At 35.1% G+C, this 23772-nt stretch overlaps 2 protein-coding genes across 3 annotated transcripts in view; one reads left to right on the forward strand and one right to left on the reverse strand.

Moving 5' to 3' along the window:
• LOC136812278 (uncharacterized) overlaps window positions 1-23772 on the reverse strand; it is a 277042-nt gene that overhangs the window by 186100 nt on the left and 67170 nt on the right. The gene's annotated exons all lie outside the window — the stretch shown is intronic.
• LOC136812280 (nuclear receptor-binding protein-like) overlaps window positions 5669-23772 on the forward strand; it is a 58323-nt gene continuing 40219 nt past the window's right edge. Inside the window, exons 1-11 of one of the 2 annotated variants that reach the window (XM_067068771.1) lie at window positions 5669-5818; window positions 17225-17347; window positions 17833-17874; window positions 18077-18136; window positions 18821-18910; window positions 21159-21199; window positions 21328-21425; window positions 21872-21952; window positions 22723-22779; window positions 23059-23123; window positions 23482-23574. In XM_067068771.1, the coding sequence (XP_066924872.1) occupies window positions 5699-5818; window positions 17225-17347; window positions 17833-17874; window positions 18077-18136; window positions 18821-18910; window positions 21159-21199; window positions 21328-21425; window positions 21872-21952; window positions 22723-22779; window positions 23059-23123; window positions 23482-23574 (870 nt within the window). In that variant the 5' untranslated portion in view covers window positions 5669-5698. The remainder of the gene's footprint in view (window positions 5819-17224; window positions 17348-17832; window positions 17875-18076; window positions 18137-18820; window positions 18911-21158; window positions 21200-21327; window positions 21426-21871; window positions 21953-22722; window positions 22780-23058; window positions 23124-23481; window positions 23575-23772) is intronic. The other variant, XM_067068772.1, reaches the window with a different exon arrangement.

The following is a 23772-nucleotide window of genomic DNA, read 5'->3' on the forward strand; positions in this document are numbered from 1 at the left end:
TTAGTTAGCAAGGACATACACATCCTTCGTTAACCTGAGGGTTTATAATTTGATATCATAATATTCTCCTTCCATCGTTTGACCACGATCTTTTGTTGATATCTTTCCCTCCAAATTTGTTTTGCACTACCTTTCTTACCCGGGGGGGGGGGGTACTAGGGCAGGATGGGTTACGGGGATGCTCCGCTGGTCAGGGTACCTTTTTTTAACCTCCACAAGTCCCAGATAGGGTCGCAAAAACACCAAAATAGAAAAATTAGTCCCTCGTAGGGTGCCTATTTTTGGAAAATTTGTGAAAAAAGTAGAAAATTTGAGAAAATTTGGGAATTTCAGTCCCATTCAGGGTCACTTTTTTCGCAAATTTCGAGTCCCACGTAGGGTCCATTTTTCGAACCTCAGCGGAGCACCCCCGTCGGTCGACAAGGGTAGTACCCCCCCGGGCTTTCTTATATTTGCCGGGATGCGACATTGTAATTATGTGATTTTAGTTTTCAAAGAGCTTCAGATCACTCAAAAATAACACCAGTGTGAAAACCTCTAAAGATATATATAATACGCTATATATAATATTTCAAATTCACGATACATATATCATAGACCATAATGATATATGTCCCTTTGTTTTAATCTATCAAGCAATGATTTTTAACCAATTTCCCCCTGCGATTTGATTTTCAAATGATTCCCATTTGGTAGTCTAGCAAGGTAGACGACTAATTTATACATAGTAGAAATAAAGCAAAAAGTAATGAATGGAACAATTTTAGTCGTCTAGAAACCTCCAAACAAAAGAAAAGTGTCAATATTGCAATTATATTTTTTTCCTGCTCAAAATAATTCTTGAGAAAAAAAATATGTGTGGATTTGTGTATTGAAAGTTTTTCATTTGAGTTGATTTCTTTTTGAGAGTTTGTTGTTGCTTGATAAATTGTTTTCTCGCTACGCAAGTTTCTGCGTAGCTAGCCCCTGTATCTATAAGGCTGGAACACCGGATTCTTGCAGTCGTTTATACAAACTAAAATCCCGTATTATTATTATTAGTATTGGTATTATTAGTATTACACGCATTATAAACGACTCCAGTCTACCCATTTGGTTACTTTCGCAGAATACACGTTTTTAATAAGAGCAAAGTATATAAGAACATAAGAACATAAGACTTCGAAGTCAAACACTTAAGAACATTCTAAGTACATTTTAATTTAAGTTTTTACAGATTAAAAAAAACGCCATTTTGGGAAAGCATATTGGCAAGATCCAAGCTGCTTCCATGTTAAAAGAATCCTCAGAGGAGTTCAAACCGAAATCGGACAAATTAATTTGGTAAAAACTTCTACAAAACTTTGAAACACAGATCCAAAGATCTCAAGCTGTCAAGATCACTAATCCGGGACTTAAAGAAGAAGCCCAATCGACAACGCCCCTCTGGCAAAGGGGCATCCTCATTACACCACCAGAACCGTGCACAAGAAGAAGGTCAACGACCCCAGAGAGAGGACCGTCACAACAACAGAAATAGAGGTGAGATAAAGTCCAAAAGAGACTCAATCTCCCTATCTCAAAAGTCCTGTAGCTCCAAGTCTAAACTTAATGAAAAAAAGAGATCTCTCAAACACAAAATCAATAAGAGGTCTAAAAAATGTACACCCCTTGCGGGAAGATTAAAATATTTTTCGGAAAACTGGGAGAAACTTACAACAGACCAGTGGATATTACAAACAATCAGGGGAATGACACTAGACCTAATAAATATTCCAAGGTAAAAAGCCTCTCCAAAAGACATAAACATGCCAAAAGAACAGAGAGAACTTGTAGACCTGGAGATAACAGAACTTTTGAGAAAGGGAGCAATTTACCCTGTAAAAGGAGAGACAGGCCAATTCGTGAGCACAATCTTTCTAAGGGAAAAGAAAAACGGGAAGCAAAGACCAATAATAAATCTAAAGAATCTAAACTCCTACATTGTGTACGAAAAATTCAAAATGGAGGGGTTAAAACAAATGACAGAGATGTTAAAAAAGGGAGATTTAATGGTGAAGTTGGACATGAAAGATGCCTACTTCAACCTTCCAATCCGCTCAGATTATCGGAAATTTGTGAGGTTTACCTGGAAAGGTTGCCTGTACGAGTTTGCCTGTCTCTGCTTCGGACTTGCACCAGGCCCAAGAATATTTACAAACATTTTGAAAGTCCCTGTTCAGTTTCTACGCAGACTGAACATCCGGCTAGTAATTTACTTAGACGACATACTGGTCATGGAGGAAAACCTAGAAACCATACTCCAGGCCAGGGATACGATCATTTACCTCCTTCAAAACTTGGGGTTTGTAATAAATCAGGAGAAATCAGTGATGGAACCTACAGCGGAAATAGAATTTTTGGGTATGTTAATAAATTCAGAGGAAATGACTTACCAGGGGAAAAAATAGAGAACATAGTTGGACTCTGCCAAAAAGTTTTGCAGTCAAAGGAAATAACCCTCATGGAACTTTCGAAACTGATAGGAAAATTGACTTCCACTTATGCGGCAGTTCTCCCTGCCCCATTGAATTTGCAAGATGAACCTAATAAAGGCCTTAAAAAATCAACTGAGCTACGAGACAATAGTCAAGTTAGATCGGCAAGGGAAATTGGAATTAGATTGGTGGATAGAGAACCTAAAACTCCAGAACGGGAGAAAAATCAATTTGGGCCCACCAGACCTAATAATTCAATCGGACGCGGCCAAAACAGGGGGATGGGGCGCCCATTGCCAGGGAAAAAAGACAGGGGGCCAAAGGAACCAATGGGAAAACCAGCAACACATAAACATTCAAGAAACGATAGCAGCGGAACTTGCAATAAGGACTTTTACAAAATTGAAAAAGCCCAAAAGACTGCACCTTCAGATAGACAACACAGTAGCCTTGAGTTGTATATTGAAGATGGGCAGCACCAAAAACGAGATTCTGACCTAGTATGCGAAAAGGATTTGGGATTACCTTCTAAAACACCAGATCATGATTACTGTGGAGTACCTCCCAAGTCGCCTGAACAAAGAGGCGGACAGGGAATCCAGACGGGGTCTGGACCGCAGCGAGTGGAAACTAGACCCAAAAATGTTTAGGGAAACATGCAAAAAATTTCAATTCCAACCGACAATAGATCTGTTTGCCTCCCGACACTCATTTCAAATGACCCCTTTTGTGTCCTGGAAGCCAGACCCATACGCACTAGCAACGGATGCAATACAAATATGTTGGACCCAAAGGAAACCTTACGCATTTCCTCCATTTTCACTAATTGGAAGGGTATTAGAAAAGGTGGACCAAGAGGAGGGGAACATGGTACTAATAGCCCCTATTTGGCAAACACAGACATGGTACCCGAAGCTAGTGGAAATGTGTGTCAGAAGACCCATTCTTCTTCCAACGACAGGGGAAATCCTGAGAGACCCAAAGGGAAACAAACATCCATTGGGGGAGACCTTGAGACTAGGAGCATGGCTAATCTCTGGGGTAAACATCTTAAGACAGGAATTTCAGAAGGGGCAACCCAGCTTATTGCAGATGCCCGATCTAGAGGTACAAAGGCTGCTTACAAATCGTCCTGGAAACGGTGGAGCAGCTGGTGTGAGCAAAGGAAGGTTGATCATATTCGATGTGCTATAGAAGAGATCCTAGAATTTCTCACAAAATGCTTCAACGAAGGTCAACAATACAGAACCATTAATAAACATAGATCAGCAATTTCAGCCCTCCATGAAGAAATAGAAGGGGTGGCAGTAGGGAAAAACCCACTTGTATGCAAACTAATGAAAGGTGTCTCTAACAACCGCCCACCCAAACCCAGACTGGTGTTTGTGTGGGATGTGAAACAAGTGCTAGATTTTATCAAGGGTATGGGCAAGTCCTGTAACCTGAGCAACAAGAATCTGTCCCTTAAATGCGTGACTTTACTGTCAATTTGCCTGATAAACAGGGGTTCCGAAATAGGGAAACTAAGAAAGGAATACATGTTTGAGGCTCAAGATTGTCTAGTCTTTGGAATTGAAGGACGAGTAAAACACTCACAAACAGGGAAAGCTAGCTCCAACATCAAAGTTTATAAGTTTCCAGAGGACTCAGATCTGTGCCCAGTCGAAACTTTGAAAAACGTACTTAGAAAGAACAAAATCCTGGAGGAAAGAAGAGGGTAGTGGGATTTTCCTAAGCTATGTAAAACCCCATGACCAGGTTTCGAAGAAGACGATAGCTAGATGGTTACTAACGATGTTAGAAAAAGCAGGGATCCCAACATCAAAATTCACGGCACATTCTTTTAGGTCGGCTGGATCGTCTAAAGCTAGAGCCCTAGGGGTGTCATTAAAAGACATTTTGAAACAAGGCAGTTGGAAAAGTCAAACTGTTTAGGAAAGACATTATGATAAGGCTATTATAGATCTCTCATCATTTCAATCTTCCATACTAAAATCCTCCAATAACAAACTTTAAACAGAGGCGAATTTACCGGCAGCCGAACAAGATATACTAAGTTTGACTGCATCGTAAATTCGTTCGTGTAATTTCCGGAATGAAATTACAAAATTACCTTAGGGCATAGCCTGACAGGTAATTAAGATTTCATAAGGAAATTACACGAACGAATTTACGCCCACCCGCTGCAACCCGTGGGATTTCATATGGAAGTCTTATTAAACAAATTTTGTTTCTACAGGTTCGAATGGTTCAAACAGAAGAGGTCGTGGAGGACCACGTAGAGGAAGATAATTTACAGTTTACTTCAATCATTGTTTTATTACATGTAAAATACATTTGAACAAAGCATAAATTGAATAATGTCTATTTTCTTGGTCTACTTAAAAATTTTCAAAGGCTCATTTACCGGCGCTCGAACAAGATATACTAAGTTTGGCTGCATCGTAAATTCGTTCGTGTAATCTCCTTATGAAATCTTAATTACCTGTCAGGCTATGCCCTAAGGTAATTTTGTAATTTTCAGCCAAATTTTTCCTGCACTGTAAGGGTCCGATTTTAGAGACCTGATTTTTGCCGAACGTACGGTCGTTTTCAAAATCGAGTGCAGATCTCCAAAAGGTACATACTCAAAAACAAAGAAATCGCTAGATTCAATCCGTCCGGGAATCCGTCGCGCGTCATATATTAGAAATACGGCGCACATTTTAAAGGCTTTACTTTTTCTTGCCTGTGAAAGGTTAAAGATTCACTTCTAACGGGCTTCAAACCCTTGGGACTTATACTTCATCGAGTCTAGGGAGGCTGGACCAAAATCGAAATCGAAACCGAAAGTGCCTAGGATTAGATTCGAGTTAAAAAGTCCTAGAAAAAATCCAAAATATCCAGAATATCTCTTTTATTTTTGAAAGCCCGGCCTTTGAAAGAAATTCTCCATTCATCATAAGCTTATGTGTTATCTCTCACTTTATAAATAGTTCAGCTAGAGCTACCTTTTTGCACCAAAACTACCATAAAGTCGAGAAAAAAAAGCTAATATTTAGTACGGACGTATTCTCAGTCTATCGAAAACTTTTAAAGGAATTTTATTTTCATATTCTGTCGAATCTGTTAAATTTTGTTATATCTAAAGTACTGACCTAAAAATACCTATTAGTCAGTTCGGTCTGAATATTATACTTTTTGTATTCCGACCTAATTATAGCATTCTGAGCGATTGTAAAATAATAAATTACAAAATCAAAATGGCGAACCCAGTTGGAGGACAAGGAGTTACTGATCCTCCTACTCTTGATTCTGAAAGTGATGATGAAGAGGTTATAGAAACAAGCCCTTGTGGAAGATGGGAGAAACACAAGAAAGAGGTATTTTATTTCATATTACTACTGACTTCTAAAGGTTCAAATCAACGCAATAGAATACCAAACATCAAGTTCTGGAAGTTCAAGAGCAGAGGAGAGGCCAGAATCTCTACTCCTGCTCCTCCTCTCCTCTCCTACTTCAGTCGTTGTGTTTAACTGTAGTAGCATACTAGGACCTAGACAGGAGACATATCCTGTATTTTTATAATCTGATATGGACAGAGTGGGTTCAACCTTTGATGTTTGAGGCAGATTTCTGGCTCAAAAACTTACAGTAGGAAATTTGAATTTAGCGCTGTTCAGTCATCACTCGTCAATGGTACAACTACAAGACAACCCTGCTGAACACACCGGAATGTTCAGTGTTTTTGTCCACAGCAGAGTAGTGAAACAAGTTGAATGATAAACTATAATCAAGACCTTTAATGCTCTGTGTTTTAAAAGAAAGTGTTTAGCTCATTTGGAGAAGGAACTTTGTACAGTAAAAACATAACATTATTTTAATGGCAGTTCCCAGTTGTCAGAGGCATCATCAGGTATTAGAACTTGTTCCAGACATTACCAATCGAATGTTCTATTGTGACCAAAGTAATCAATAAAATGATCGATAACAATCAAAGGTGGTGGGCCTTCAAGTTGAGTACCGCTCGGGAACAAAGTTCTTGTACAAACGTTCAAAATATTTGAACCTCGTGTAACATTCCGAAGCTGGACAAAGCAAGTTTTTTTACCTGTAAGATAGGATCCATCTAAACGATTTTAAAGACGAAGTATAATATTGCTTATAATCTTTCAAAAGAACGCAGAATACTCAGATATTATAATTCCTAATGTAATTGCCCTGGTAAACTAACTCGCGTAAAACTAGTAGGGTAAAACTCAAGTTATTGACGTGAGGTTTACCTGAGAAATGTAATGAGCAATTTATTCGAGTATTTCAGGTGGAAAGATTCCAAAAATAGAAACCCGTCTTACCCGGGTAAGTTGGGTTCTTACTTGATTTACCCGTTTACTCACGTCGGCTTCTTTACAGTTCAAACTCAGGTAACTCAGGTTTAAATATCAATGGTTTTCGCGAAATATACTCCAAATAGACCTTTTTTTAAAGAGGCAGCCATGTTGAATAATTATGTACTCCAGCATAAAAACAATGATACAGCCATGCATAATTTTTAAAATATGCACGATACAGTAATTATGCAAGACTGTATCATTGTTTTTATGCTGGAGTACATAATTATTCAACGTGGCTGCCTCTTTAAAAAAAGGTCTATCGTTTTGTTAAAATAAAGCAAGAAAAAAAAGGAAGCATCACATTTTGTGTTACTTGATATATTTCCAAAATAATCACATAAGAATTCACAAATATAGTTTAACAGCGTAAGAGTAACGGTTAGTTCGAAACACGGGTCACGGGGCACGGGGTGACGGGGCAGCTCAGATCAAAGTAATTCAAACAGAAAATGTTTTAAAAACACTAAAAATTATCGAAAAAATCAATTTTAAGGTATTTTATCCACGTATGACTATTTAAAAAGCTAAAACCTAATCACGTGCTTTCCACGTACTTTCGAAGTTTGCGTCGTGTATAATGCAGACCAGAAAACACCGCAACATATTACATACATATAATAAGCTTATATTATCAATAATACACTTTTAGTGTTATATGCATGTTATATGTTATACGTAAGTAATATACATATTACAATTCCCATCGCCTGAAAAGCGAGCTTTCTCACGAAAATGATAGTACGGCTATTGTTAAATCATATCTCATTATATCCCCTCCATCACTATGAGTATGAATATAATTTCAATGGATAATAACGTAGAAATGATGGTATTTTATAAATGTGTCAATATTTTCCACCTACCATTATGAATTTTTAATAAAAGTGACGTAATTATACTCATATCTCTAAAACCACTATCTTGCAGCATTTAATCGTTTTAAAACATGTCAATCTATATCCAGTCACATGATTAGCATCCTATTGAGTATGAAAAAACATTTTGCTGTAAATTGGTTCAGAGGCCTTATATTTCATGATTTTGACAATATTTTTGTCATTCAATATCATTTTGTCAAAATTTGTGGGTGACATATTATTTAAAAATTTTCATGATAATACTATTCGTATATAATTGTTTCAGACATACTATACTAGTAGTATTAGTACTATTATATGTGTTATGTAGTACGTGTAATGAATTATACGTCATGATATCGTTATATTTTTTCCGGTCTGTAAATTGTATGCCCCGTGCCCCGTGACCCGTGACCTGTACCCCGTGCCCCGTAACCTGTGACCCGTGTTTCGAACTAGCCGGTAAGAGTAATCAAATAGTCTAGCTTCGAATTACACGATTTACAAACATAGACTATCAACCATCTTCTTGGGAAAAGATTTTGTTGCCTGGCTCTTTTATCAACTTAATGTAACGTCTGTCCCAACTAGTTCAGAAAAGGCATGGACAAAGGGGGAGCAAAAAAATTACCTTTTAAAAAAGAAGAGATTTTTGTAATTTTTTTAAAATAAGGGAGGATTCTTTATCAAGGGCTGCAAGAATCTATTAAAACAAGAAAAAAGAGGGGACTAAAATTTTAAAATTGTTGATTGAATTTCAGATGTTATGTCTTTGGTTTTATTGATAATAATTTTCTCTATCTAATATTAATAATATGTTCTTTCCCGTTTTCGTGCTCACAATTTCATGCCCAATTTTTTGTAGACCATGCTATATTGAAACTTATGTACATTATAAGAACAACTTTTAATAGACCAAATAAAACCATAAAAACTGTTATTCTCCCTAATTTAATGAGGGTGTAAAAAGTAAAAAATTTTCTTCGTTGCCATGGTGGGCGACATTTTTTCCAAAATCTTGCCCTCCCCCCCCCCACTCAAAATAGCTCGTAGGGGCCCATGAATCTGCATCCTTTCTTCCCTCTCTATCTATTGTAAAAAATGTTTGCTGAAGTGCTGAAGGGTACAAAGATTTTCTTTAAATAGTTGGTCGACATCAATGATCTTTGACATTTGCAGCAGAGACCTATTTTTACAAGTACTGTCACATTTAAAAACAATGTCATAAAGTATGAAATCTTACTTGTGTTTTACTGCCTAAATTTTCTACTTGGGAAGACCTCTTGCTTGACCTAACTTAAACTAGGACTACAATTAGAAGACATTCCCAATTCAAATCTAATAATAAAGATAATTTTCAAGGCCTAAGATATTAGCAAAACACAACTGTATACCAGATACTGCATCTTTTGATTGGTTTTATTCATAAAAAGTTTTATTTGTATCATTTGATTATAGGATTCAGCTTATTTCCAATTTATGATTTCTTTTTTTTTCTTGAGTTTTATTTATTTAGTTGGATATCATTATAGGTATAATGTTGATGGCATTGATATCAAACCAATCGTTGTACTTCGCTATTGTCAAACTTTAAAGAGAAAAATCTGAGGGTGGACTCCTTTTTTTATTTTAAGGGGGACATTCTAACAAGGGGAACTGGTAATTTTTGTTCGATTTAGGGAGGGAGTTTTCTTTAAGGGCAAAATTGCATTTTAATGGGGAACTGAAAAAGTAGGCAAAAACCATGAAAGGCATTTTCTAGTTTTTGAACATTGTTTTCAAGGCTCGAAATAACAATTTCAAGTGGGTTGGACAAAATGTCCGATCAGGGTTACTTTAGCTTGAAAAATTTTGATTTTTTGGGTCGGACATGAAGCTATTTGGGTCGGACAATGTCCGATGTCCGACCGTTATTTCATGCCCTGGTTTTTAAGGCAAGAACGATGGAAAGCTCAATATGAAAGTAACAATTCGTCTAAAAGATATGGATTAAGGTATGTCTTAGTGATATACTGTTAATTTGAATGGTCAAAAATAATTTCAACAAACCTAGCAAACTCAAACCAATTCGTTCAAAATTATCTTTTCAACGCAAAATTACTTTAAAATATAATATGTAATACTAATGTTTAAAAATGTGACTTGCAACTAACGAAAGTCTGCAAAAATGAGAATCTTTTATGAAAATTGATTTCCTTAAGGAGGCCCCCCCAGCGGTTGGCGTGATGGCATGATGGAGGGTTTTTTGTGGCGTGATGGCGTGAAATTTTGAAAAAAACGGCGTGATGGCGTGAAAATGAAGTGCCGGCGTGATCGTGAAATCGAGTTTTTTTAAGCGTGATGGCGTGAAATTTGCAGTTCAGCGTGATCGTGAAAATTATATTTATTAGTTGAATCGTATTTCTATGTCCATTTTAGCCAATTTAGAGGGTTTAAATTTAAAAATTTTCTTGGTCGGCCCCAACTGGTGGGGCCTCCTATAGATCTCATTTTAAAACATAAAAGAAACGGTGCAAACAGTTCTATTCATCTGCCATTTATCCTTGTAACTTCCGATTGTTTTTTGCAGTTGTTAGCTAGTCTTTAAAATAATAAAGTCGAACGCTATCAGAGGGTCGAAAATTGGAAATTTTCCCCGCCAGCGCAAACCATGGTTGCGCTTCCTCCGTAACTAATATTTTCCTCTCTTTCTTACATGCTTATTCTTATAGATGCATCAAAGACAGGTCCTTTATTTCAGGAAAATATACATTTGTAGCAAAGCCTTAAACAAAAAGAAGCAACAGGTTTACACGCTTTTTTTTTATATAAGAATACACTTTATAAGAATGTCCATGATGAAAATGGCCAAAAAGTGAAGAATATGCTGAGAATATCACCATCATAGAATTTTACTACTCAAGCTAAGAATGCCATTTTTAGACCATTTTTTAGTTAATTAGGATCCTAACCTAAGAATGCTGTACGAATATTTTAGGATGATTTTCCCAAAAAAGTTAAGAATATCCATGATGAAATGGATTTACACCATTGTTATAAAAAAAAAGCGTGTATTATGAGGTGTAAATTTAAGCAGATTAATCAAAGGAATCCTATGACGTTTAAATAATATTTTGGGAAAAAGAGAGTAAATGAGGGCGATTTTAGCCATACTAAATTGAAAATTTCTCCCGTCGGCGCAAACCATGGTTGCGCCTCCTCGTTCCACTTTTGAAAACTATTCATGCTAATTCACAATTAATGCCCATGGGTCCCGTCAACGGGGGACCAGGGGGCATGGCCCCTCATGTTGCTTGTACTTTTAAAAGATTTCCATTATTTTTACATGAATTATTTTTCCAATTGAATTGAAATGGGTCCTAAAATAGCACTTTGAACCCTTCATAATTCAAAAATTTTCTCCGTTACCCAACCACGGTGAGCTTTGTCAATTTATTCAAATATACCTCAGCCCTCAAACCGGTGTCCTTTGATGTGACCAGTTGTCCAACAATTTTTGATATGCACATGTCAAGATTACGTCATTTTTACTATCGAGAACACCAAAAAAAACTGGAATTTGACCCCTTTGTATTGCTAAAAATAGAAAAACAGAGATCAAATTTCTTCCAGATTTTTCGGGTGTTTTCAATAGGAAAAATGATATAATCTTGACTTATGCATATGAGAATGCCCAAACACACATATATGTGGGCAAAAATTAAGTTTATACAACAAAATATGAGCGTGAAAACTAAATTTCTAGGCGTAATGGCGGGAAATCGAAAAAAATTGGCGTGATCGTGAAAATCAAATTTTTCAGTCGTGATGGCGTGAAATTGAAAAAAAATTGGCGTGATGGCGTGAATTTTGGGTCCGCTGGGGGGGCCTCCTTAAGGCAGTGTCTAGAGGTTAACCTTTAAAAATTTTTGATTTAAGATAAAATTTTTAGGCCAAATTTCGCGAAATTTAATACCGTATGAATTTTATCACCTTGAAGATTAAAACAAATAATGATGTCATGGAAATTCAGAAAGGTTTTGAAGCGTTGTGTCCTTTATTGTATACATTTAATATACATTTAATTTCCCTGTGGAGGGTACTGACGACAAAGTCCTATGGGGGCATGTCACTGGTGTTCAAAAATGGATCCTAGACAATTTTTAGCAAAAGCTGGACTTGACAAGCAAAATTTGAACCCTATGAGGTGTGATTTTCGAAATTTAGTGAATTTTAATAAAATATTCCAAGTACTTTTTGACTTATAAAAGGGACTCTGGCCAGCGACACATCCCCATCTTGCCTGAGTGCCCTAGGGAGTCCTTCAACAAATATTTTAAACTCTCAGAACTTGAAATGACTTCCCTAAAGAAAAGTATACTGGAATATATCACGATATGGTTGACCTGTTTATTCGCCTTGCATTAAAAAATAACACTTACTTGCTAAAGGGGGATGAGTTTTCATCAGCTTCCGAATTTTGATTCAGTTGGTACTATGGTTGGAAAAGCCATGTCTAAAAAAATCATTAGAATTTCTCATTACTACTGAATTGCTTTCACCAAAAACTCCATTTAAATCTTAAGCAACATTCAAATGACTTTTTTAAGAATTTACGTAAGGCTACAAATTCTTGTTCAAAGCCTTCAATGTATTGAGCTATACTGACCAAATATTTGTGATTTTTACAGTTTGGCCATCTGTTTAACAGGCATCTTTCAACATCTAAATAATAGTTAAACAGACATTCGGTACTTACTTGACTTGCAGTGTAATCTGAGTTAATTGTCAATTTTGAATTCTTTGTGCATTATAGCTCTTGTTGGGGTTGAACCTGTCAAAAAAGAATGAATATCAAAAAATATTTTTCATTTCATATCGTTCTTTCCTGAGTGAGGGAAACAGGGTACGCATGCTCTTATTGGATTCTCTTTCTTGAGCTACACCCATCCAAAAACCTATCAGTTATTCGCTTATGAACCTATATAAGTAAAAAAAATTAACTACCTGAATGACACACAACCTAAGTTCAGAGGTTTTTAAAGCATAGTAAGTAAGGAAAATCTAGTTATTAGGCCGGCCCAAAAAAAATTTTGTTTCCTATCCAATGAGTGCAATAAAAAAGAGTTATTTGAAAGACAAAATTGGAATTGAAGCATTGCGTGGTGCACTTTACGTATCTAATGAAAGATTTTTTTATTGTTCCAGTGTAGAAAAAGTTGAAATGGAGAAAATTGTAAACAAAAATTGCAATAAGGTAAAAAAGTTTTTAAAAAGTGTGGTCAGATGATGGCAAAGAAAATTTTCATTCAGCCAGTTAACCAAAAATATAGCCAGTAAAATTGCAAGATTCTTGTTCATTTTTATGAAATTTTTTTGCAAATTTTAAGTTTAAGAGTGTTTCAGAGATCACACATCAAATTAATTTCTTCATAGCTTTTATGAGTGTTTCTAAGATCATTTCTGTAAATGCCGTAGGCCAAACTCATGGACAGAGACATTTAGGTGAGTAGGTTTTCAACGCGTTCTTCTGATAAGTAACGGCTATAAAATAAACACAAATACAAAGTCAAGAAAAAGCTCATAGCAAATGAAATAACACAAGAAATTGTATAAATCTAAGACTTGGTACAGAAAAAGGTAGCATAGAATATGTACAAGAAATATCAAAAATATATCACTTACTAAAAACACTGTCACCTCACACCATAACGTACACAAATACAGCTTACAATAAGTGATCCAACATTACACACAAACATTTATAACATACAGAACGGTAGACAAGACTCCCATGAGACTTACGAAACGTTAACAATACACAAAGGACAAAACATTCCTAATAATAATACATAATTATCATATAATTAATACATCAGGGACATCAAAATATGATCACAAACCAATTATACCTATACATAATACAAGTGCTCATCATCATCATCATCCTTCGACCTAGGTCCGAATGGAATACAAGTGCTATGATACAAAGGAAACATAAAACTAATATAACAAAAACTACTGTCTAACGGCAGTAACACATTGTATTAATTTACCACTTTCTTTATTTCTGTAACAAGTTGTTGCAAGGTTACTCTTATCTATTAGCTTCCTATGTAACTTTCAAAAACTAGCTTCTTATTGCGTTTAGAAAATATATACATGAAAAATGATAATTTTCAAAAATAAAGACTGAATGACCAAGAGAATTTTGAGTTTGACCGACTGGATTTGATTGCACTGAGAAATAATGTTGGAGTGACTTATAATAAATAGGATTTTTCATAAAAGAAAAGTTTTATTTTAACCTCGTTCTGAAGAATCAAAATTTTGAAAAAATGAAAAAAAATACCCCCAGATATTCACCCAAGGAACAAGTATGCAAAATTTCAGCCAAATCGGACCATTTTTGAAGTCTCAAGTGTGCCTCTAAGTTTTTAGCCTTGTTTTAAGGCTAAAACTTGTGACCATGCCCCTAAAAATCAAAATTTTGAAAAAATGAAAAAAGCGCCCCCAGATATTCACAGATATTCAAAATTACTTTGGTATTGGGTGTCTTTATACAAATTATACATCTGCCCCACACTTCCTTGACTTCAAATTCAAGCCTCCGTGGTCCTTCTTTTAGAAACTTAAAAACAAAAAACTAAAAATAACTAAGATCATTATTGAAAAAATATATCAGTTTCTAACTTTAAGTTGAGTCCTGTCACCATCCTTTTCGTAGGCAAAAATATATCAATTTGGTACCTACCGTCCGGTACTCAAGAAGTCCAGATGTTGTATGTTTGTGTACACCTCATACCTCCTAATGACTACCCAGGACTTCCTGGAAGAATCCTGGAACCACCCTACAGTACTTGCCCTAATTAATACCAGGTACTACCTAGTAAAATCCTGAAACCACCCCATACCACCCTATTTGCTACCAGTAAATTTATCTTAAATTGTGTAAATTTTGCGTGTTACAACCGCAAAATTTTTTCGAAGAAACATGTTTTGTGTGTATTAAATTTTGCAATTGCCGCCAGTTTCTGGAAATTTTTAAGTGTATATATTAAATTTAGCAATTCACTAAATCGGGCATTTTCAAAAAGTGGAAATTTGGTACAGACAATCTTTTACATAACACTGAACATCCCTCAATATTTGACCTGAAATCAGATTGTGATAGTTTTCTACCCACCACGCTGAAGCTCTAAAGCGATGAGTGAAAACATAACAATCTGAAAAAAAAAAAAATTTTAGATGATAATCCTCATTGTGTTCATTGGAGCCAGGGGATAAAAATTTGATATATTCTAATTATTCATTTATGATGTAGAACTAGTAGACCATGGCCAGTGGATTGCTAAAGCTTCAAAAATAAAGAAAAAATTCAAAATGTCTGTGACCAACTTTTTGATATGTTTCTTACTCAATTTGAGGGTGCTGATTCCGAATTTAAATGTTACCAAGCTTGAAAACCCGCAGTTTTTGCGTAATTTGCGATTTTTTGCGTTTTGAGGCAACATTATAAGCCCTGGAAAATCATACCACGTCATAGAGCTCTTCAAACTGAGCTAAAAATTGTATTACATCAAATTCTCAACTTTTCTAGATCAAAAGTTACAGACGATTTTGTGGTCAAAAATTGATTGAAAACAGGGAATTTCCCCACAATCTGCATAATTTATGCAAAATTATAGCACTTTTTTTACCACAAAAATGCCCATTGACGACTTTATAGCAAGATTATAGGAAGACCCAATCGATCTTTATGAAGCAACAGACCCAACCTACACTTATCATCATGCAACCCTCTCAAACAAATCCTATATCGACCATATGATTGTTTCCATCAACATTATGGACAAACTTACAGACACAGCTATTCACCCACCATCCTACCTAAACACTGGAGACCATCTTCCCATCTCAGCGATTTTACATGTCAATCACAGCAATGTAGATAGAGTACCCACAACAAAACCAAATTACAGACGAATTCTTACCGAATTACGTATGGAAGAGTCAGCAATTCCTTGAACATTTCAAAAACATTACAGACAATAGTTTTGAAGACTATACTCAAAGCAGTGACCTCTCGAAATGTGTTGCTGATATACAAACCACCCTTAAACAATCAGCACTACAAGCTCACACTGAACTAAACAATTCAAAAAATGGTGGAATCCGAAACTCTCTAGGAAGAAAGAAACTTTACACTACTTTTTCAACATTTGGCATTCTGATGGATTCCAAAAAGATACCCACATTCACGCAAGGTACTGTTTCGTCAGGAAAGACTTCAGAAAATGCATTAAAACGAGCCAAAACCAAGCGACAAGAAATCATTACATTAATGCTGAAAAGATTAAGAACTTTGAGCCAAGAGGGGAACACTATAAACACTATAAATATGCATCTCAAAGCTGAATTCCATCCTAGCTAACATTACCAATCGAGTCATGATGACCAGAGATCTACCAGTCGAATTGACCACTTCTGTCATTATCCCTCTGGTAAAATCTCACAAGAAATCCCTTCGTGACGTAACAATTACAGAGGTATCAGTTTAACCCCCATTATAACGAAAATCATTGAAAAGACTATATTGAATAAATGTCCGAACGTTAAACATCATAATGATATGCAGTTTGGTTTCGCTGAAAATGCTTCCACTGTTCATGCGGAATTATTCTTCAATCGAAAAGTACAGTTCCGAACACAGTCCAGTTTATCTTTGTAGTTTGGACGCCGAAAAGGCATTCGATACATGTAATTGATTCAAGCTATTTCAGACATTGTATGAACAGAAAACTGTTCCGAACATAGTCCTCAAGTTTCTCATCCAATCGTACCTCCAGGGGGATGCTACAGTGAAGTACAGGAACCACTACTCAGACAGATTCGTTTTCTCACAGGGTGTTAGACAAGGCTCAATCTTGTCACCCTTCCTTTACAATCATTACACCAAGTCTTTACTAGAAAAAATTCAAAACATGAACGTAGGAACAGTAATTACTGGCAAGGTTAACACATCAGTTGTTACTTTTGGTTTGCTGACAATATTATTTTGTCCAGTCCAACTCTAAAACAACTTTAAGAAATGCTAGACATGTGTGTTGAATTTGGAAAAAATCACAGACTAAAGTTTAACAAAACAAAGACACAATTTATTATATCCAGACCCTGTCCCTTACCAAGAAATCCATAGTACTGGACAACAACCATATCCGACCCCAACTAGAACTTAAACACCTTGGCTTCAAGTGGACCCAAGCAAAACAACTGACCCTCGCTAACCATATTCAAAGCGAAGTAAAAAGTAAAAATCAAAATCAATTTTGGACCCTAATCACCAAATTTAGTACACAAAAAACCCGACATTGATTGAAAATTTTGAGCTGAATATATGATAATCAAATCTTTCCTAATTCGTCCCAAATTTAGCTGATAAATGTTTACTTTCTGTCAGCAAACCTGACTAATTTGAGTTAAAATCGAAGAAGGTGAGGTTGAAAGGATTATTCCTGAAATTCATTTAAAATAATTTAACTTTTTCAATTTTTTTCAGCTAAGCCAAAAGAATGGGCCTGGAATTGATAGCTCTTTTCTTGCAATGGACACAGAAGAGGGAGTGGAAGTTGTTTGGAATGAAGTTCGTTTCTCAGAAAGAAAATCCATGAAAAATAAAGAGGTAAGCAAATCCCTGTAAAATGAGTTGGTTTTATTTATGTCAGAGTCACTCTTTTGGTACCTGGAGTTGTATTTTTGACATTAGCCGTACAATAATAGATAAAAAAGAATGATCATTTTTGCAATCTTTGTTTTTAAACCAACAACAGTCATACCACACGTTCTGTTGACCATTCTGGTTTTAGAATCAGCTTAAAATAAGAATAAGAACTTCTAAAAAATGATATTCAAAGACAGTAAAACTAAAACCTCACGATTGAAATGTCAAATTGTAGGTTTTTATAAAACGCTTTAAATAGATAGATTCAATAGTTTTTCCAAAATATTCTTGATTTTGATATGATATAATATCATATGATATTATAGATAATTGAAATGGGCCTGTGCCCCTTTATTTGAAAATCTTTTCCCGTGTGTTTAATTTTAATTTTTTCTGACATTTTCTGACACAAGATAATGTTGTAACAAGTACCATCTTGATTTCAGGAAATGTTCAAGAAAATCTTTGAACGGTTGACACAACTTGATGTAAGTTTTGTATTAGCAATTTTGTACTTACAGTTTTCAATTTTCATAATTTTACATTGTCTTCTATAATTTCTTTTGTATCTAGCTTCAAACTTTTGCTATCATCATGTTCACAAGTTTCAGACAGCGTTACCCTACAGCTAAGCATTAAATTTTGTCTTTTTTTATGGTTAATGTTTAAAATCGAACTTTTCTTTTACAGCATGCCAACATTGCCAAATTTCATAAATATTGGGTTGATTTAAAAGGAGACAACCCAAGGGTATGCTACATGTTTTCTTTATTTCATATTTTCCCTAACAAAATGAAGAAGAACATTTTGAAGGGCATAAAAGACCCTTAACCCAAATTTCATTCAAAAAGACTAATTAGATCAAAAGTTAAGAGGTGGTACAGGAAAAGTCCCCCTAGTTTTAAACCGCCCCTAAGAGCCTAGTAATCTTAGTCATTTTAGTGTAAATTACCAGGTAAAGAAAGAGTATTTATTTTGGAATCCAAAGTTGACATCTTTATAAAATTATAGTTAGGATAGGCCTTAATCTGAGACATTAGAGGTTACATTTCTCAAACCAATGTAAGTTGTAACTCATAACAATAGACATTTTCTTTTGTACTATTTGAAATTTTACCTCGACTATAGTTACCACTAAATTGGGCCCTACCATTTAATTTCCATACAGGGGACTGAAAACCTTTTAGTCAAAAAACATTTCTTATAAATGTCTGGATACCCTTTTAAAAATGGCAAAATTTGCAACAATTCTTTTTATACCTTAAAGTGACGATGGACGAACTAAAATCAGTGATTTACTCCCTGGAAAAATGAAAAGGCACTCTTTTAGACTCCCTGGAAATTATGCTCGAATTGCCCCCTGGAAATGCTTGTCCACCCCCTGTATGGATATGAAATTGAATGCCCCATTTTTGTAAATCCTTTTCTTTTTAGCTTATTTTCATCGCTGAGTATATGACCTCAGGTTCCTTACGTCAATTCCTCAAGAAAACACGAGCTAATGTCAAATCATTCAACATTAAGGTATGATGGTTTGGTCCTGTTTGGTCTTTTATTGAAGATTTTCTGTCAAGAAGGAACACTTAATTAATCATTACTTTGATTAGTCACTATGTGTCTATGTTTAGTTTTGGCTAGTGTCTTTATCGTATCTATAATATGTTGAAAATAAAACATAACACATTTTTCTTTAACGATATTTCGACCTCTTACGTGTCTTTTTCAAGTTCTTGAAGGTAAGAGGTCGAAATATCTTTAAAGAAAAATGTGTTATGTTTTATTTTGATTTGGATGCACATCACGGCCTAGGAGCCTTTAATTCTCTCTTCCGACAACGGTCAAGACATTTTTTTTTTGTTTATCTAATCCGATGATCTATTCCGATTAAAAAAAACGGATTATCCGGATTCTGATAATATTGTGATTTGAAAAAAGATGGCTGCCGAAAGTGAATCTCAGTGAAAAATTGATAATTTTCGTCATTATTCATGATGTTTTGGACATGATTTATGAGAAGTTTGATGCATACTGGTTCTCTAACAATGTGGAAAGACTTTGGAGAAATTTTGACCATGAATCGTCAGCTGATCGAGTGCTTAAATCTTGCATTATGGCTAACTTCTCTTCTAGACACTGAAAATCATAAAACTCTAACTTGACAATGAAACTCCCAAACACACAGCTATTGGAATTCAAAAGAAAATACTAAAATTACAACATTACAGTGCACATTTGAAAACGATCTGAGTAGTTTTTGTGGTGTTATGTGTATGGCTGAAAATGATGTAAAATGATCCTGTTTTGTGTATTCATCATTATTGTTGACTGGCGACCCGTTCCTTTTGATTTTTCAAACCCGACACAGATTTTTTACAAACATAACACTATGAGAATTCAATAGAGAATACTAAAACACAATTCCTGTGTAAATTTGAACAAGATTGGAGAAATTTTCACAGTGTTATGGCTGAAAATGATCGTTTTTGGACTTTGTCGTAATTTCATCGCGGCTGGCGACCGTTCCTTTTGATTTTTCAAACCCGACACAGATTTTTTACAAACATATCACTATGAGAATTCAGTAAAGGATACTAAAACACAATTCCTGTGTGAATTTGAACAAGATTGGAGAAATTTGAACAGTGTTATGGCTGAAAATGATTGTATTTGGACTTTGTCGTAATTTCATCGCGGCTGGCGACCGTTCCTTTTGATTTTTCAAACCCAACACAGATTTTTTACAAACATATCACTATGAGAATTCAGTAAAGGATACTGAAACACAATTCCTGTGTAAATTTGAACAAGATTGGAGAAATTTTCACAGTGTTATGGCTGAAAATGATAGTTTTTGGACTTTGTCGTAATTTCATCGCAGCTGGCGACCGTTCCTTTTGATTTTTCAAACCCGACACAGATTTTTTAAAATTATATCACTATGAGAATTCAGTAAAGGATACTAAAACACAATTCCTGTGTAAATTTTAACAAGATCGGAGAAATTTTCACAGTGTTATAACTGAAAATGATATTTTTTGGACTTCGTCGTAATTTCATTGGTTGGGGCGACCGTTCCTTTTGAAGATTTTTCAAACCCGAAACAGGTTTTTTCCAAATATACCACTATTTATTACATACACACTATTGTACCATTTTATTTGGATTGTCCTACTCTCCTCCACCAAGTATTATCCCAACAGAAAAAATAACGCTTAGCTAAAAGCTGTGGCCTCTAATTTAGGCTATTTTTCTCCTCAAAATTTTATCCGGACAATCAAATCAACGGCGCATCATAGCTTTGCTATTGGCAAGTTTAGAAAAAAATAAATTTATAAGAACTTGGAAATATTGACTTCTAAATGTTTATCTCCTTTAGCTCCAATTTTTTAGTGGAGGATGAGTGGGCGAGGGGTGGGGTTGGTTCTTGAGGCAAGAAAGTACATGTGTAATCACTTAGAAGAGCTAAACTTCCAGCTGGTTTATTTATTCGTTAAGATTATTTCTCATACTCGCTCTGCAATAGAATTATTACTTTGCTTTCTGATCTGTTCTGATTACTAGTTTGTGGGCAACGTTCTAACACAACTAACTCAGCAAACTCATCTTTCACATCTTTTAATCTCTTAAGCCGGAGCTTCCAGCGCAGCTGGTTTATTATGTTTCACTTATTATATGGTGAAAAGATTTATAAATTGAATAGCTCAGTAAAATTAACTTTTTCTTTTTTTAGGGTGTTTTAGTACTGAATTATTATTATTATTTTTTTTTTTAGGGCTGGAAACGATGGTGTAAACAAATTCTTTCAGCTTTAGAGTAAGTTGGTTGTTTTCCTGTTATATTTATGGCATTTCTTATTAAATCACCATGAAACAGAGAGCAGCTCTTTTGATTGCAAAGTAGTATCATGCAAATATTTTTTTAAAGATTCCTGTTTTTCATAGCTACTTACATGGACACAAAGATTATCCGATCGTTCATGGCAACTTGAATTGTGACACCATCTTCATCCAACATAATGGTCTGATGAAAATTGGTACAGGTAAGATATTGAAATGACATTATTGAGGTTCTTGATAAAATTACTTTTTGATAAATGTAGTAGAATAAAGGAAATACAGAAAAGCAATGGGTTTTCAACTAGAAAGCAATTTTTCAGCGATGCATACTGGTTCATATGGTATATCTTTAAAAAATCAACTCATAAAGTGAATGTTTTGGATCTCATTGCAGTTGAGCATACAAGACAGAAGGTTGTCCAGTAGCTTTCTCAGGGGTGTCGGAAAATTTGTGTGGAGAGCACAATTCTGTTATGAAGTAGTTAACTTTTAATGTTATGAATAGATAATTACAATGTCATAGAAATTTTCCGACACCCCTGAGAACGCTAATTTTGACCACCTATGTTAGAACTTAAGTGTTGTGTTGATCTAGCTAATTCTAATTCTTCTTCAATGCTTGCACATGAATCCAATTTGCCATCTTTAGTTGCTCCAGATGCAATCCATAATTACGTTCGAACATACAAACACCATCGACGGAACATGCATTTTATTGCCCCTGAATATGGTATTATTAATAACGACACCTCTTTTGTTTATAAATATTCTTTTTTTAGAAATTCATTTTTCACATTATTTCTCACTCTTTTTTGTTCAGTAATAATTACTTGATATTAATTTCTTTATGAATACATATTACTTTGTGAGTTTTTTAACAAATACCTTGTACATATGCATGACTTCACCATTTTTGACCAGTAACCTTACTTGTTGACTTTGAATTGACATTCTTGACGGTTATTTACTAATGTCTGTCCAGATATAATTGGCAGTGGAAACAAGAATGCCTGTAACTTTTGATAGTCAAATATAATTATGGAAATTTTTTTTACTTGGTTTAGAAAATCAAAAGCGCTATATTTCAATCCCCCGTTTTTAGTAATAGGTTGGAGATTTGATATTTCACAGAAAAGTGCTACCAAGGGGTATTTCGGGTCCCATATCTTCTGAAGGACTTTTCTGTTTGCCTTGAAATGTAACAAACTTCTTAATCTAAGGTTGAACTGCCATTGATGTAAAAATGAAAGTTATAGCATAAGTAGAAAAAAAGCTCAATTTTTACAATCGCAAATTTAACGGCTAAAAATCGCGAATTTTTTAACCAAAAATACATTCAAATATAGCGCTTTTGATTCTCCGAAACAAGCAAAAAATATTTACATACTTATATTTGACTGCCAATTATATCTAGACATACTTTAATTACATGACAATAGAACCAAACGATCTGATTCGAACTAATCTTTGTCTTGATAATGTTTCATTTTTACTTTATAGATGGTGAATCATTATTTTCTGCATTGTCAGCATCAGAGGATAGTCAAGACAGTCAAGGTAATTTAAAAAGCTTGTCTTGCTTTACTTGCAATGGTGGAAGCAACATAAAGAGCTTTCTTGCATCAATTTGATAGTCCTTTAGGAGATCGCACTATCATTTTCATGGTTGTGACGGAATTTCTCTAAAGTAAACTACAAAAGAAAAAAAAACTGCTGGAGTAACCGTCAGTAAAAATGGAATTGCAATCTCCTAAAGGACCATTACTTCATGTTACAGTAGCATCAAGTGTGAGATTTTTTCCTAACAAACTTCTGTCACTTTTTATTGTCTTGTAGGTTTGGCAGGAAGACATGTTAACTGTGCTGCTGATATCTATTCTTTTGGAATTGTTGCTTTGGAGGTTTGTCAAACAATTTTGATATAATTTGTTTTAGTCTTTAAATGTTTCTGTTCGACGTGGGAATTAGCTGGGAGCATCTGTTCAATTTCGTCAAAATAAGGAAAGATCGATCGTCGACCGTCTAAAATAGAGTTTTGCACACGATAATATGGTATTGTGTTTCTGAACTCTAGAATTAGAATCTAGAATTACAACGAATAGAACTTGGCAAAATTGAATTCAAGATGTTAAACTTTTTCGTGGTGCACCCGGTACATGTTTTAACTTCAACGGAAATCTTTCTGAATTCATGTCAGATGCAGCAAAAACAATAGCAGGTTAACATTGTTATTTAATGAAAATTAATTTCCTTCCTCAGATGGCAACATTACAATGGGCAGAAACTTCAACTTCTGTCACACCTGAAATGATTGAGAATGCTATCGACAGTCTGGAAGATCCTTTACAACGGGTATGAACTTCATGTAACACAACAATTTGTTGGTTTACCTGAAAACCAACCTCGTCCCCGTGTATCCCAGGCTTTATTTACGTTACTGATTGACCCCAGAGAATTATCTAGCGCTATCAGTAAGCGTCAAAAAGCTGATAATACGCAGGAAACGAGGTTGTCTGAAAACAACAATTTAAGAAGACGAGTTTGATTGAT

Source organism: Clytia hemisphaerica, unplaced genomic scaffold, assembly GCF_902728285.1.
Source record: "Clytia hemisphaerica strain Z4C2 unplaced genomic scaffold, Clytia hemisphaerica genome assembly, whole genome shotgun sequence".
Taxonomy (NCBI): domain Eukaryota; kingdom Metazoa; phylum Cnidaria; class Hydrozoa; order Leptothecata; family Clytiidae; genus Clytia; species Clytia hemisphaerica.